At 42.6% G+C, this 13576-nt stretch overlaps 1 protein-coding gene across 7 annotated transcripts in view; it reads right to left on the minus strand.

Annotated features, from left to right (window-relative positions):
* The window catches only part of LOC111248684 (galactosylceramide sulfotransferase-like), a 42664-nt gene continuing 29088 nt past the window's right edge, over positions 1 to 13576 (minus strand). For 6 of the 7 annotated variants that reach the window (XM_022801434.2, XM_022801429.2, XM_022801430.2 and 3 more), the window contains 7 exons: positions 10612 to 10770; positions 9085 to 9216; positions 3827 to 3972; positions 3365 to 3590; positions 2848 to 2988; positions 2451 to 2631; positions 1 to 1938 (listed from right to left, as the gene is read on the minus strand). In XM_022801434.2, the coding sequence (XP_022657169.1) occupies positions 1780 to 1938; positions 2451 to 2631; positions 2848 to 2988; positions 3365 to 3590; positions 3827 to 3972; positions 9085 to 9216; positions 10612 to 10770 (1144 nt within the window). In that variant the 3' untranslated portion in view covers positions 1 to 1779. The remainder of the gene's footprint in view (positions 1939 to 2450; positions 2632 to 2847; positions 2989 to 3364; positions 3591 to 3826; positions 3973 to 9084; positions 9217 to 10611; positions 10771 to 13576) is intronic. The other variant, XM_086986051.1, reaches the window with a different exon arrangement.

Genomic DNA, 13576 nt, shown 5'->3' on the forward strand with positions numbered 1-13576 from the left:
TTAATAGAAGACAGTTTATTTTATCGCTGTTAATTTGGAAAGTTGTAAGTGGCTTAGACCGTTCAGATCTCATCGATGCTCTTCCCCTAGCCGGTTTTTTGCAATGATATTTCCGTGCAGTTCTAGACGCCGCGCATTGTTGTCGTTGTCAGCGTTGTTGCTGTGTGGTTTCGGCCATTTAGGGCCGCTGATAGAATCACTATACTTCGTTCGACGGGTTGTTTGCATTCACCTTTTTATACTACAGAGTATAAAGAACAGAGCGTGCTTAACTGACTGGCGCAGGGTCGAGCCTTTCCGACGCAACCCACATCTAACGCTATAGCGATACTGCTCTAATCTGTTGTTGCATACTCGGCTAAAGATACTTATATTCGCAGAGTACAATGTGTACTACTGTAATTTGTTGCGGATCATTTACCTTTACTAATATAATTAATAATAACAACGATAGTAGGCGTCATCATTCTCGTACAACAATCACAATCCGCTCCTTGACCCTCCTTTCCCCCCGATAGAACTCCACCACCGCCCCATCTGCGATGCGACCCAACTGATTAAAAAAAATATACATTTCCTATGTATACATATACTGTCACTGTGTTATATAAATATTAGCAACATCTTTACTTCCCAGTTTTCATCTGGATATCTCAATGTTTTGGAATGTTGCCTTCTAAGGCCATCGTCGTACCTGTTGTATTGTGTAGCTACTTAGGACAGCAAATTTTTTCGATGCCAAAAACGGAGAATTCCTTTTCCTTTGTCCACTACAGCTGGACTGACATTGATATCGCGCAAGATCTACGAACGTACATTTATACAAACATTATGAAACGCAATGGCACGAGGTATTACGATCACTAATGCCATAGCGCCGCTAATTTCTTCTCACCGAAACTTATTTTTAACGATTTTTTTACGTTATTATGGTGAAATGGAATAGATGGCTATAAAAACGATTCATTCGTATTATCTATTGCATGCTGCACTAATTGTCAATTACAAGGAGACTTAACAATTATTTTTAATAGATTACTTGCTGTGTTATTTGCTGAAGGCCTGTTTATGCCTGTTCGTTGAACCTTCTATGGCTTTATCTTTGCTATATAGTGTGCTACATATATATACCCGTCTCAGGTCGAAAATTTCTCAATGCCTCTGCTGGTCTTCAATGGATGTTTGGTGATCTCAAATTATTTTTGCCATTATCTAGGCACAGACATATGAGGCTCTTCATCTTCTAATCAACACGCCTGGTTGTGATGAATTCGCACAATTTTTCTAAGATCTTAACACAGAAGTTCCTAGTTTAACATACCACTACCCCGAAACCCAGTCGTATGATATTTGGATATCGAATTTCCTCTGGATCCTAAGCAGGCCAGAAATCAAGGACATGTACGTCTGTCAAGACAATGTATAGATACAGCCAGGTTGCGGGTTCTAAGCAACAGACTTGGAAAGATGGTACCTTCAATTCGAAACAAGTTAGGATCGCATCATTAGTGAGAGACTCCTCTTTAATCCACATGCCCTGTGTATGTATCGCATTTGGAGAGGGATTTTGTATCACATGTCATTTCTTACGGTCATCCTATACACATGAGATCGTCTGTCTTTCTCTGCCGTAGAAACGTTTTCTTATGCTCACAACGATGTCGCACAGACATCACAGTGTGAAGTCTTCCTCCTTTCGTCTAAGGCCCTCTTCCTCAGAGCAGCCACTCACACCTGATTTCACCCTAAGCGCACTTTGTAATGGGGATTGTATTTCGACTAAAGATGCCGCTTTATAAGGGTATTTCCGGTCACTTTGGTAAGATTGTAATTGATGTACGATTGCTTCTCGCGTAGCAGCGCTATATAGGCGAGTTCCTCTCGAAGCATCCGCTGACATTCAGGATCGGCGCCGTCTTTTTCCTCGAAGTACATCACCTTAGAACAGAATAGTGCATGTTCATAGATAGTAAATATCACATGTGTTTTGCGAACTAGTATTAAAAAAGTTTTGCTAGCAATTCCTCAGCGTAAACGTCCTCAGTGTATTTCACTAGAAGGAACAACACGTGTTAGGACAGCTTTGAAGCTTTTGTACTTTCACGGAGACAGTTGCTAACGAACTAGGTTGCCGATTAAGTCGGCTTGGTAAGTATCTACGTTAGATGGTACTGTTTCTTGAAGCCTCATAAATTTTAACCCGAGGGCCTACGAATCTTATGGCGCCTGGAGAACAAACTGGAAATTCAACAGTTAACTTTTGATTTTTTTCTATCCCAGGTATCGAAACAGGCTCATGAAGCTAAACGCAGGCAAGTTCAACGAAATCGCCAAGCTCCGCCAGGCCACTCGAATTGTAGACTATATATATACAACATATGGCTAAAACATTGGAATTTATATTCAGTGTTGGATTAATTTTTACAATAACTCCGTAGATACGAACGTACCTTTTTGGAATAGATGTGCATCCGTTTCGCGGTCTCCTCGTTGTCTACTTTTTTCACGTCCTCGACGCACTCTTCAAACCAGTATTTGGATCGCGTATCCAATAACGCTTTTTCATCAGCCATACGCTGCGCTCCAAATCGTTTTACTTTTTCCGTTAACTTGGCGTTGAAGTAATCATAACTGTGACAAGAGCGCCATAATTCAAACGTGTCAATATTTGTACGCATCAGGAAGACTACCGCATAGATTCCACTGAGCAAGACCAAAAAGGTATTTGAAAAGATATGACCTTACAGTGCCGCCTCGAAGACTGTCCAAAGACAATTACTAGTCTCGAAGAGACGAGAGAAGATGGCAAAAAATGCGCATTCCATGTTCAATGATATCTCAGCTTACATTCGTTGGTCCGCGGCGTTAAGCGTCCGAAGGGTGTTGACGTCACGTGGCGTGAGTTGTTCTTCGCTCTTCTTGAATAACGTCGATCGAGCGTTCTTTTTAAACAAGACCACGTCGTCTACATCCCAACATAGCAGGTACCTACCAATTTTTTGGCAAATAGAATAGGTACATACAGCCTGTAATAAGCCATGTTATTTTCAAAGACTCGGGCCAATACTTCAGCTAACTTCAACGAACTTCAGTGTATTATACACGCAATCCACAGTTTTGAGAGCCAGCCGTCCGAAGCAATGCTTCGCGGCAGTACTGTGCATAAAAAACGAAGTATATACTTATCCTATTAGTCTTTAGTCCCCTGATATATGACCAAAGCTATTTCAACTGGGATAAACAGGGTCTTGACTATAGCACTAAGTACAAACATAACAGGGATGACTCACAAATCAGATTTTTCACAGGTAATTTCTCTATAACATCATTAGGCTAATGTATAAGTGCGGTATTCTCAACAAACCTGAGCAAAACGAGTGATTCTGACATTCTCTCAGCTATGAGCACAAGGTCGAATGTTTCTTCTAGACGTTGTATGAACTGATCAACGGCGACCGTATTGCGGAAGGCATTAACCGGTAAACCCAAATCAAAGGCCATTTGATTCAGTCCGAACTTATTGTAACGTCGATTGCGATGAATCGGGTCTAATGGGTCAGGATGATGTTGCACCAGATCCTGGAGAGATACTAAAATTGAGCGATAAATTCAAATTAGGGTGCCATTCTACCAGAAGCATTGCCCCATTGTACATCAACCGCTGCTATCATTCATTTGCGACGACCCTTCGCTCCGATTCATTGAAGCTACGCTATCTAGTTGGGGAAGAAGTTATGTTATTATATATATGTATATATATATATATATATGAATATATATAATCAGACAAATGTGCGTGTGGCGGTGCAGTTAGCTTCGTACTTACGTTTGTACGCGGTGTGAAGATCATAATACGAATACATCGAACCGAAGAGACCCACTGGATCTCTTAGAATGGTAATATAGATAGTGTCTGTCGGCATCACCTTTCGGACTTCACCATGATGGAACCTCGTATGTGACGCGAATATACTGCGCAAAGACAAGAAAACAAGCCATCTACGTTAGTTTCGACTGTTTCATCAACCAACGCTGATACGGTAACCTCCACTTACCCACACATCTTGATTCCACAAGGTGCCTGTCAAAAAGTAAGGTAAACTTTTTTTCATGGAATCAAGCAAGTTACGACACACCGATCGAACAGCCATTGAAATTTCTCGAGGTAGTCAGTGAACGTATCAATCACACCAAATGCGTCAATGCCTATTCATATCTGTCACAAGGATAACTACTACGCAATCAACATAATGAGATAATAAGGCCAGTGTATTATCTGTCTGTGTTAACGCACAGGCCACGCTTCGGGTCCGCAATGATACATTAAGATTATTAAGGACCAGAGTTTGCTGGCGTTTTTGTTTGTTTCGCTGGGTGAATACGTGCAAGAATTGGTTAAAAATTGATTTTTGACCGGAACAAATTTATCTTATGTCTACTTATGACCTTACCTATTCATCTTATGGCCACAATAGTGCATCGTTACTTATGATAAGTTCTAAGCTGTCGTTTCAGCCAGTAGGGTGATAGGGCCATAGGGTAAATGACGTGGGTCCTAATCGGCCTGATCAACATAAATCGACATTTCACTTTCGACACACTTGTGTTGAATGTAATAGCCACCGACGCACTGCGGCCTGACGCAGGTCAACCGTCAAGGCCCGTCACGAGCTCTTTAATCAAACGATGAGCTCTTTCAAAGTACGTAATCTGGAATGGACCGTTCATTCAAGCGTGCGATTTATATTCAACGCATTCGCGACCTGCCAACTTAGGTATAAATACATATTTTACTTTTAGAGTTATATTTAGCTAAAACTGAACATTTCTCGTCCCCTTTTCGCGCTGTCGTAACCATTTTCGACGGTGGATAAGTGAACTGATCGAACAGAGGAACGGAAGTACCTTCCAATTGTCATTAAAGGCAATTTTCAAGCCGTGTCCTTCCTAACATTTTGTCGGCCTCGCGGCCCCTTCCCCATGCATAAGTTTATGTGGACGGCTAATGCCCCCTACGTGTCGACATGCTAAGCAGGACATATCCACCCACTATCCTTCACAGGTTTTGCCAAACAGACCAGACCAGACCAGACCGGACTTGCTAACGTAGTACAAGTGAGAGTAGCTAAAATGAACACATTTTTTTCTTAAAGCGGCGTTGTCGCAGCTACGGTCCGTTCGTGGCGCGTGCCGTACGAGGAGCGCGGGGAGTATCTGACTCTGTTTTATCGGCCCACACCCAACGGTCCCCTGACGATGAATAGCCGGTGAACGTGTTGAAGGCTTTAAGCTGGCGAAACACCAAAAACATCGAAATACTAGTTGTCATGAGGTACGATGTTAGTATAGGATATTAGTTTAGTGCAGGCAGTAGGGGTTTAACTAACAGGACGGGCCAGCAAGAAGCGCTGAGAAAACTAGACATAGATACTTATGCACTCTGGACCTTAAGTGCATGACTGTACTTTACTATATGCTGTCACTGCCAATGAAGTCGGCAGCGTTGCCACTGCTGCGACTGGACATATTGGCAATAGAACAAAATAAAACGTAGTGAATGTTTGTAAGCAGCGCCAATACACGATAAAGATTCGTGTCAGGCATCTGGCCAGAGAGGAAGAGAGAAAAAAGCTACTATGGCCTAGTCAGTGTGGGCCCAACGCGTGGACATTTTCCGTATGTGGAACAGCCTCTATTTGTGTCAGAGGAGTGGAAGGCCATTATCTGCTCGGTCGTTAAAGGCAGACCGAGTCACACACCCAGTCTGGCATACAGCCTCGAATAAGGGCCACTACAACGTCATGATTTAGCCGCTAATCGAGCATGCAGCTCGTACCGTCTGTATAGCGATTCAGAGTTGCTACCTGTACCGCTGCTGCTGAGGTGTCTCTAACTTTAACGCAAAACTCGCACAGTGCTCGTGTGACAGCAATAGGAAAAATGGTGGTGCCTCCGTGTTAGCTGGTCGTGGAACAGGTAAAGCGTAGAAACGGGAGTTAGTTTGTGCATATGTTCAGCTTTAGTAGACGTGGCTTCGGTAATCGAGCCCCTGCATTGGCACTGCACAGTCCTGTGCCGTCTAATCGAATCAGAACGCCACTCGCATAGTTGCGTAGCCGAAAAAAATGATGAGGCGTAAGAGCAAAAGTGATCATCCACGAACGACGTAGAGCGACAGTGAGCAGCTGCAGGTGGTAATCAGAAGAAGTGTTAATTATTTGAGTGGATCCTCTACGAGCCGTAGCTACAGAAAAAGGCAAGACGCGTTGAGGGGGGTGAGACGAACTGGCGAGCTCAGCCCGCGAACGGAGGCGAAGAAAGAACGAGGACTAGGATAAATGCACTGGGTAGGATGGCCATCCGTGGAAAAAATTGGAAATTGACTGACTCAAAATAGTCACTCAGAATTGAGAATTCAGATATAGATTACAAAGCCGAGGAGGCGAAACAACCGAGAACCATATGCCTTCCAAAAAACATATGTACGGGGTGGATCATTTCAAAGTCTGAGGGTCCTTATTTAATATCTGCTAAAATAACAAGAGTGTAAAAGGTAGTAAAAATACGCGTAAAAATTTTCCGTGAAAATTATAGAAATTTCAAGTGATATTTCTCAAAAGATGTTTGCCCCACCCTATATATATATATATATATATATATATATACATATACTCCGGTGGTGATATTCCGAAGCGAAGAGGACGATGTCTTCCTCAGAGTTTTTTCAGGCATAATCCGGCCATCAAGCTCTCTTCATACAATGTCCTGTAACGCTTATCCAAATTGACACCAACAGAATATGTTTGAACTCGGCCAAGCTACAGATCTACGAGACTCAGAGAATCGCAGTGGGCGAGGTTTTTGTTCCGACGCACCGGTCTGTTCTCTACCGCTGTAATTGGGCAAGAGGCTGACCTAGAAATGAGTCGGCTTCCGGCGGTGCTCATGCAAATTCACAGCAGAACATTTTTACTTTTTGTTTTACTCAACTACCCATCTCCAGTGATCAGCAAACACTAGATTAGAGCATTATATATAGTGAACTGGCTAGAAACAATAGGCTGCAGTACACTAAGAACATCAGAGGAAGGGTTTGGATTTTTCTCTAGTAATGTATTTACACCTATAAAGGCGAGTCACATAAAAAGTACTTAATTATTATGCACATGCAGCATGGTACCACGAAGGTACCACCTTGAACAGGCGAAAGAAAAAATGAGTTGGTAAACAGGAATGCCTTTATTGGTTACGAAATAATAAAAAGGAGCAATAAGTTAAGGAAATTACTGACGAACAACTTAAAAACGAGCTAATTTAATTTATCTTGAATAAATTCTCTAGACGCACGTTGTTCTCTTATACTATATAAACTCCCTGAAAAAAAGGTGCTATATCGAGTCTACAAGAAAAACAACGAGCAACTAGATTTCACAACGCCGTATCCCCATCTACGGGAGTAAGACATGATACAATGATAATATTCGTAAGCGAAGGCGTCACGGACCAAGCCAACAGTCTATCATATCCGTGTTACGATGACGAACTTAGCAGCTTTAGAGGTAACGGGAAAAGCGGGATGTTACCGCTTGCGTTGCAATACTCACTCACTTGCCAACGCTCCCCGTCACGTTTCGCAATGGTTAGCGCCGCGGTGTGAAAAGCCCAAGCATAAAGTCCGTCGCCTTTGTTCCGCCAAGATTTCTCAAAAATTTTGACTGCCTCACTGCATCATCACTACGAGAAGTTCTGTGATTCCATTTAAGTGAATACCGGCGCATGTCAGAAACAAACTCACGAGTACATATGTCCGCGTTGATGAGTTCGGGTCAACTACAACGTATGATTGTGGCTGTATACCGAAAGCCGAGTTTGGACGAGTGTGACCCGTTTTTTCTTCATACTGAAAGACTATCGATTTCAATCAGCGAAATTCTTCTATCTTGGGCGAAAATTTTGAAAAACTCCTCGACGCAAAAATCGACTGACGGCAATACTGCACGGAGAACCGCGACTCGTAAGAAAGGGGTAGGCTTTTACTGCATTCAGACGTCCTTCGATACTCGTACAGAGTTCGGTGTGGTTTCACTGGCTGAACGCCGTATGGGCGCACTCTCTACATACGTAGCCTGCGAGCTGGCTCTAGATATGTAGGCTAGTCTCGTCATCTGCTTCCTCTGATCCAGACGAATGCAGATCGAGGTAAGATGGTACACCGATGCGGAACTGAGATCGAATATAGATAAATGTCGTTCATTTGTTTCTATACTGACTCAAACGAATTCAAATAGGTCTGGTGCGATTTTCTCCGACTCGACTAGCTTGCTTGGCCGATTTCCCAAGACTTGAGCTGTGAATGGTAGAATGGAGATGGGGGGCCTTCAGATCCTAAGTGCTGATCCTATTTTAGCTGGCTCAATTCCTTCGTAGTGATCGAACGGTGCGCGTTCATGTACATTACAGGTTTATGGCATTGTTTCGTAGCAACACAAGTACGAGCCTTAGTTTCATAATGCACGTAGTCAACCGCATAATGCGATGTGGCACTTGATGTTTCAATTCAATGATCCATTTATCAAAATGCTAGGCCAGCAAGGGGGACCGTGGCGCGTGCTTTGCGTGAAGTCGTAACCTAGATTCTATCTGAGTATCCTACTAGGATCGCTGCGCCGTCTTTTCAGGCCCCTTGGCCGAGCAGGCTCTGTTCGAGTCCACAGTACCCATGGCAACGATCAAGGAGGAAACCGGGCGCTTTTAAAGTAGGGAAATATGGTGTGGGCACTTGATGACATTTTGTGTTACTTTATCGTTTCAAGTGGCTTAGAACACTTTCTTCTTTCCCATCTCCATCCTAATGACAGTTAAGAATGAAGAACAAAAACGTCAAATTAAGGTGTGCCTAAGAGGAGTGGCTATAGTTGGCAATACATTTTACGCAAGGGGATCTTCTATACTAAAACGCCTGATGTTTACTGTGGGATAATGTTAGATGTTAATAAAACTCGATGCATTGCAGTGCGAAATCATAAGTAGGCGTTCAATTCAAGCTATCTGCAAGGTGAAACAAAGAAAAGTAGCTTATCTTACCTGTAGACAATCGGTTGACGCGTGTGTGTAGTCTCCATCTGCAGCATAGACCGGTTAAAAAAAGCTGGATGCCCGAAGTAGTTTGCATTTGTCAACGGCAAAGCTATTGTGAGATTGTGTTTGTCCCCGTAACTGAGATTCAAATCGAAGAGCAACAATACAGACAATGTCACAGGAAACATTCATGCATCAGACTAAACTCTGCCTTGACTAAGACATTTACTACTAAGCTGAACTCTGTTAACAGAGGAACGAGTAACAAAAGTCTCTATTGAGATTAGGTCACTTTAAGTATTGTGTTATATTATATATCTTATATTGAAGTGATTTCTTTATGGCTGGCTGCATTTCATTGAGCGAACACTTCTGCCAGACTCGGAGAAGCAATGAAATGTCAAATCTGAATTTATGGCGCAGGCAGCTGTCGCCATATTATTTCGAAGTTCGGCTTCTCTTTGTATTATAAATGTGAGCTAGAAAAGCGGATATACTTTATCTTTTCAGGCGTACGTCGTAGTTGGGATGCAGTGTTTAGCTGCTGCATGCAGGACTAGCCAGCCAAACAAGGCCACTCAATACCTACGTCACTTTAACGTATGACAGCTGCGACATAAGTCGATTTGACAACATGTCCTTCACCTGAAGTCGCCCCTTACACTGAAGATAGTTAGCACTATATACTGCAGGTGCTGTTCTTCACTACGGAATGGGGGCATAAGAACTCGACGAGAGTACAAAGCGTTGAGTATTTCATTTTGTCGCTGGGACATTCTAGCGACCTATTTTAGTTTTTATTTTTATTAAGAGGGCAAGTTTATTTATTGAGAAACGCACGACCGCAATGATCATCGACATGAAGGTTTGGTAGCCTTGTGACATCTAATATCAGTTGCCTCCATCATGAGGTACGCGACAGCTTTTCCCTTACTAGATGGAGACAGGACGACTAAACCTTCCAAGATCATTATGGGTAATATAATGCGAATACGATTTTAAATTATTGATCATGTTCAGTAAGAAACAGGTCAACAAGACGATGATTCTTATCGGTCAGCCATCTGCTATAGTATTGTAGGTAACGGACTACTCATGTTATTATTGAAAAGTTACGTGAGATGAATTGAATAGGGAACTTCCTTAAATATCGGTATCAATACATATTAACTATTCACCCATGTAGGTAATCAACCTTAGCGTGTACCGATATAAATATCGAAATTTGTAAATACCAATGGTAAGATTTAGCTGTTCCAAAGATTTTGTTGATCAAACCACCACCCCGATACTACTATGTCAGCCTCATGAGGCTGATTAAAATGGGATAGATAAGGAATGAAATTCAATGCGTTATACAATATATTTATAGGTTTATCACGAGGTGTCTGATTGTTACTGATTGCTTCAGTAAAATTTTTGGTTAATTGCAAAAGACTCGTCCTCCTCCAGCATCCATCCTGTAGTACAGCGGCAAACAGGTATCGTTGTGATCCCGGTCTGATATCGTTTGAAGAGCAGCTGTCTACTTACCGAAAAAATACATTCTGCAGGGAAGAACTCGCACACTTGTGAGTCTTCATGAAAAAAATGTGTTCTTTACGCCTGCAGGAGTATACTCCTTGATCGCTGCCATTTCCCAATAGAACGACCATTCCTGACTCCTCGAGACCCACGCCGATAAGCGGCGCGCTACAAACAGATTCAATCAACGAACAGAGTACCCGTTAGAAACTATATGTGAGTACGTATCCATTCGAAACGTTGGTGTACATTTGTCTCCGACAGATAGAGTCGCAAGATATCTTAATATTATGGTACAATGCACAAAAAAAAAGCAAACTCAGTGGTAAATAGGATTAAGCGAGAGTTGTGGTATACGTTTTCAAAATCACGGTATGAATTGTCCAGTCAGTAAGACCAGAATCTTTGTTCTCTAAGTAGTTCATGCGCAAAACCAACGTACGCGACTCGATCTCGGTCTTCGGGAGAATCATCGTTTCATTATATCGGAAGTACGCTGGAGTAATATTTGGGTTTAATTATCGGAAACACTTGGAGCCAGTTGTGCTTAAATCGTAGCTAATTCTCTCATTGAAAATCACCGCGTAAGGTATATAATAGTAACTAACGAAGATCCTTGCTGGTATGTGTAAGGTAAATTAATTAGTCAGGAATTGTCAGGAACTTTGTGTAGATATCCTCGATCCTCTAGTATATTAAATATGTATGCAAAATGTAAATGAATGAATGATTAATAATTCACCTTAATTACATAGGTCAGTCAAGTACTACATATGATTGATAAGAGCATATAAAGTTTGCCATAAACTAGACCAAGACTAGAGTTTTGTGCCTACCACGTAGAATGCCAAGTGAAATGAAAAAATGAAAGGAAATCAACAACGAGAACTTTTTTGCGGTCTATGCGCAAGCATACTTCTTTGGCCACCCAATCTCTGCCGCTTTTTCTTACGTGTCGTTTTGTGACGATAAAAGATTGCATTTCGAATTTCGAGACATTGTCACCTGCGTCGTCCGTTTACCACGTAATTGTTCCACTTTAGTTAGCTCAACTTTTTTTTAGATTTATTTTACTTCCACCAGACTAATTGCGTAAAACTGTATTACAATGGGTTCCGTACAATTGGACACTCTGTGCCTCCATCCCTTCGTCTCTTGAGGTCAATTTAGAGGCCTACTTTCGTTTATATGAGTTTCTCAAGCAGACGCAGTTCTTGCGGCTCCTACTCCTTGTCTTCGGGTACGTTGCCTAGGTCCAGAGCTAATCTGGGCAGATTCTTCGTTCCACAGATTTTCGTTGCGCTACTTTTAGAACTAAGCATATGTCTAGCTCTCTTAAACAGTTATTACGGTATACTAACTAACATGCACATAAATATATTTTGTAATTGAAGGTCTTCTCGGATATCATTCCATCACCGCTGTCTTCATAGCCGATCGCCCTCTATCCACCACTTCGCAATACGGCTACACCGCCCTAAGGCAGCTCGCCTGGGCTTGATTCTGACGCAGGCATGTCCAAGATTATCCGTCAGTGTCGACAGGTCCAGATTAAGCTTTATCTTTCTTCTGCGTTGTGTCTCCCTTCTATGCTATCTATCTCTTCCTAGCTTTGCTGTCATTAGCATTGCATAATTGACGCTAGCAGGCAGCAGGACAAGCTGTCAACTCGGATTTCTTGCCCCCACAAATTTTCATACTTCACTAACAATTAGATGGTAAGCAAGGGGCTACTGTTAGCACGTTTACGTTGACCTTATATTTGCTTGCCGTCGTCTCTTCTAGTTTCTTATCGTCATCTGCACGCAGAAAGGGGCAGGGCGAGGTGTTCCGTTAATTCAAACCTAGATAATGCACTTTAAATGACCATAATATATTTAGAGATAAACACTCGTACACATATAGACGTACACCATAGGAAGGCGAATTAAGATCGCCCGTAATTTACAGCCAAGTAGTGCCAACACGTGACAGCCCGTCGCATCCCTAAGAAACTGCTAGCGGAAATCTTTGCATATACTTTTCGTTCTTAACCCATTATCCTGCCTTCAATAACTTCAGTTTTCTATGCTTCTGGCCATCAGCTAATGTTTGTTGAGGCAATTCTTACTTGCTGCTGCCGTTGCCTCTGAATAGAGCACGAACTAGCGCTGTACGTAAGTGCCCAGAAGATAAAAAGAAGAATAGGGCAAATGAGCTAACATCAGCACCACTTGGAGCGGCTGCGGAACAGCTGTGGTTTGCCACTTAACGAAAAGGAGACGGCGCAGGCCGCGTTAGGCTGCGTGAGAGGGTTGAGAAGCGCAAAACTGACGCCGCCAGCGGCCCGCTGTCTGCCTACCAACCTAAGAGAGCGGCAGAAATTTGAGGTGTGCATCTCACGATAAACAGAGCTATGCATATAGACTTAGAGGGGCGTGTGCACAGACAAAGATAGAAGTGGCATACCTCCACTCTCGTGACAATCAACTCGTTTAGGTCAAGTAGCAGTACGAAGCTACGAAAAGTTACTAGTACGACGGATGGTGCAGGTTTGCTGTGAACGGCGAAGAGGATGAGAAAAGTGCTGGAAAATAGTGGGCATAATAGCTGTTTGGGCTGCCACCACAAGTGCTGTCCAACTATAAAGTCGCCTTAGGACTAGGGTTCAGAGCGGAAATCGGGGCATAGCTTATCCTAACAGCCCCTCCTGTATGCACAAAATCTACTGGATAAAACTATGAATAAAGGCAAAACCTTTCATCTGCTAGAGGGCACAGGCGCGCTTGTCTTTTATGAAGGCATACGTGCAAATGAATCATTGTTCATTTCAACAGCATAGAAAAAGGCGACGAAAAAATGTTCCAGCAGATAGCAAAAATGAATAGAGAGAGGATAAGTTCATTTTTCAATGCGTTTGAGATGATTTTGAAGCTGCCGCTTGGGGTCCGTATATTGCTGTAATTTAGATGGGGTCGGTCGTTTTCTAAATCAA

Source organism: Varroa destructor, unplaced genomic scaffold, assembly GCF_002443255.2.
Source record: "Varroa destructor unplaced genomic scaffold, Vdes_3.0 BEIS01000004.1, whole genome shotgun sequence".
Classification (NCBI taxonomy): Eukaryota; Metazoa; Arthropoda; class Arachnida; order Mesostigmata; family Varroidae; genus Varroa; species Varroa destructor.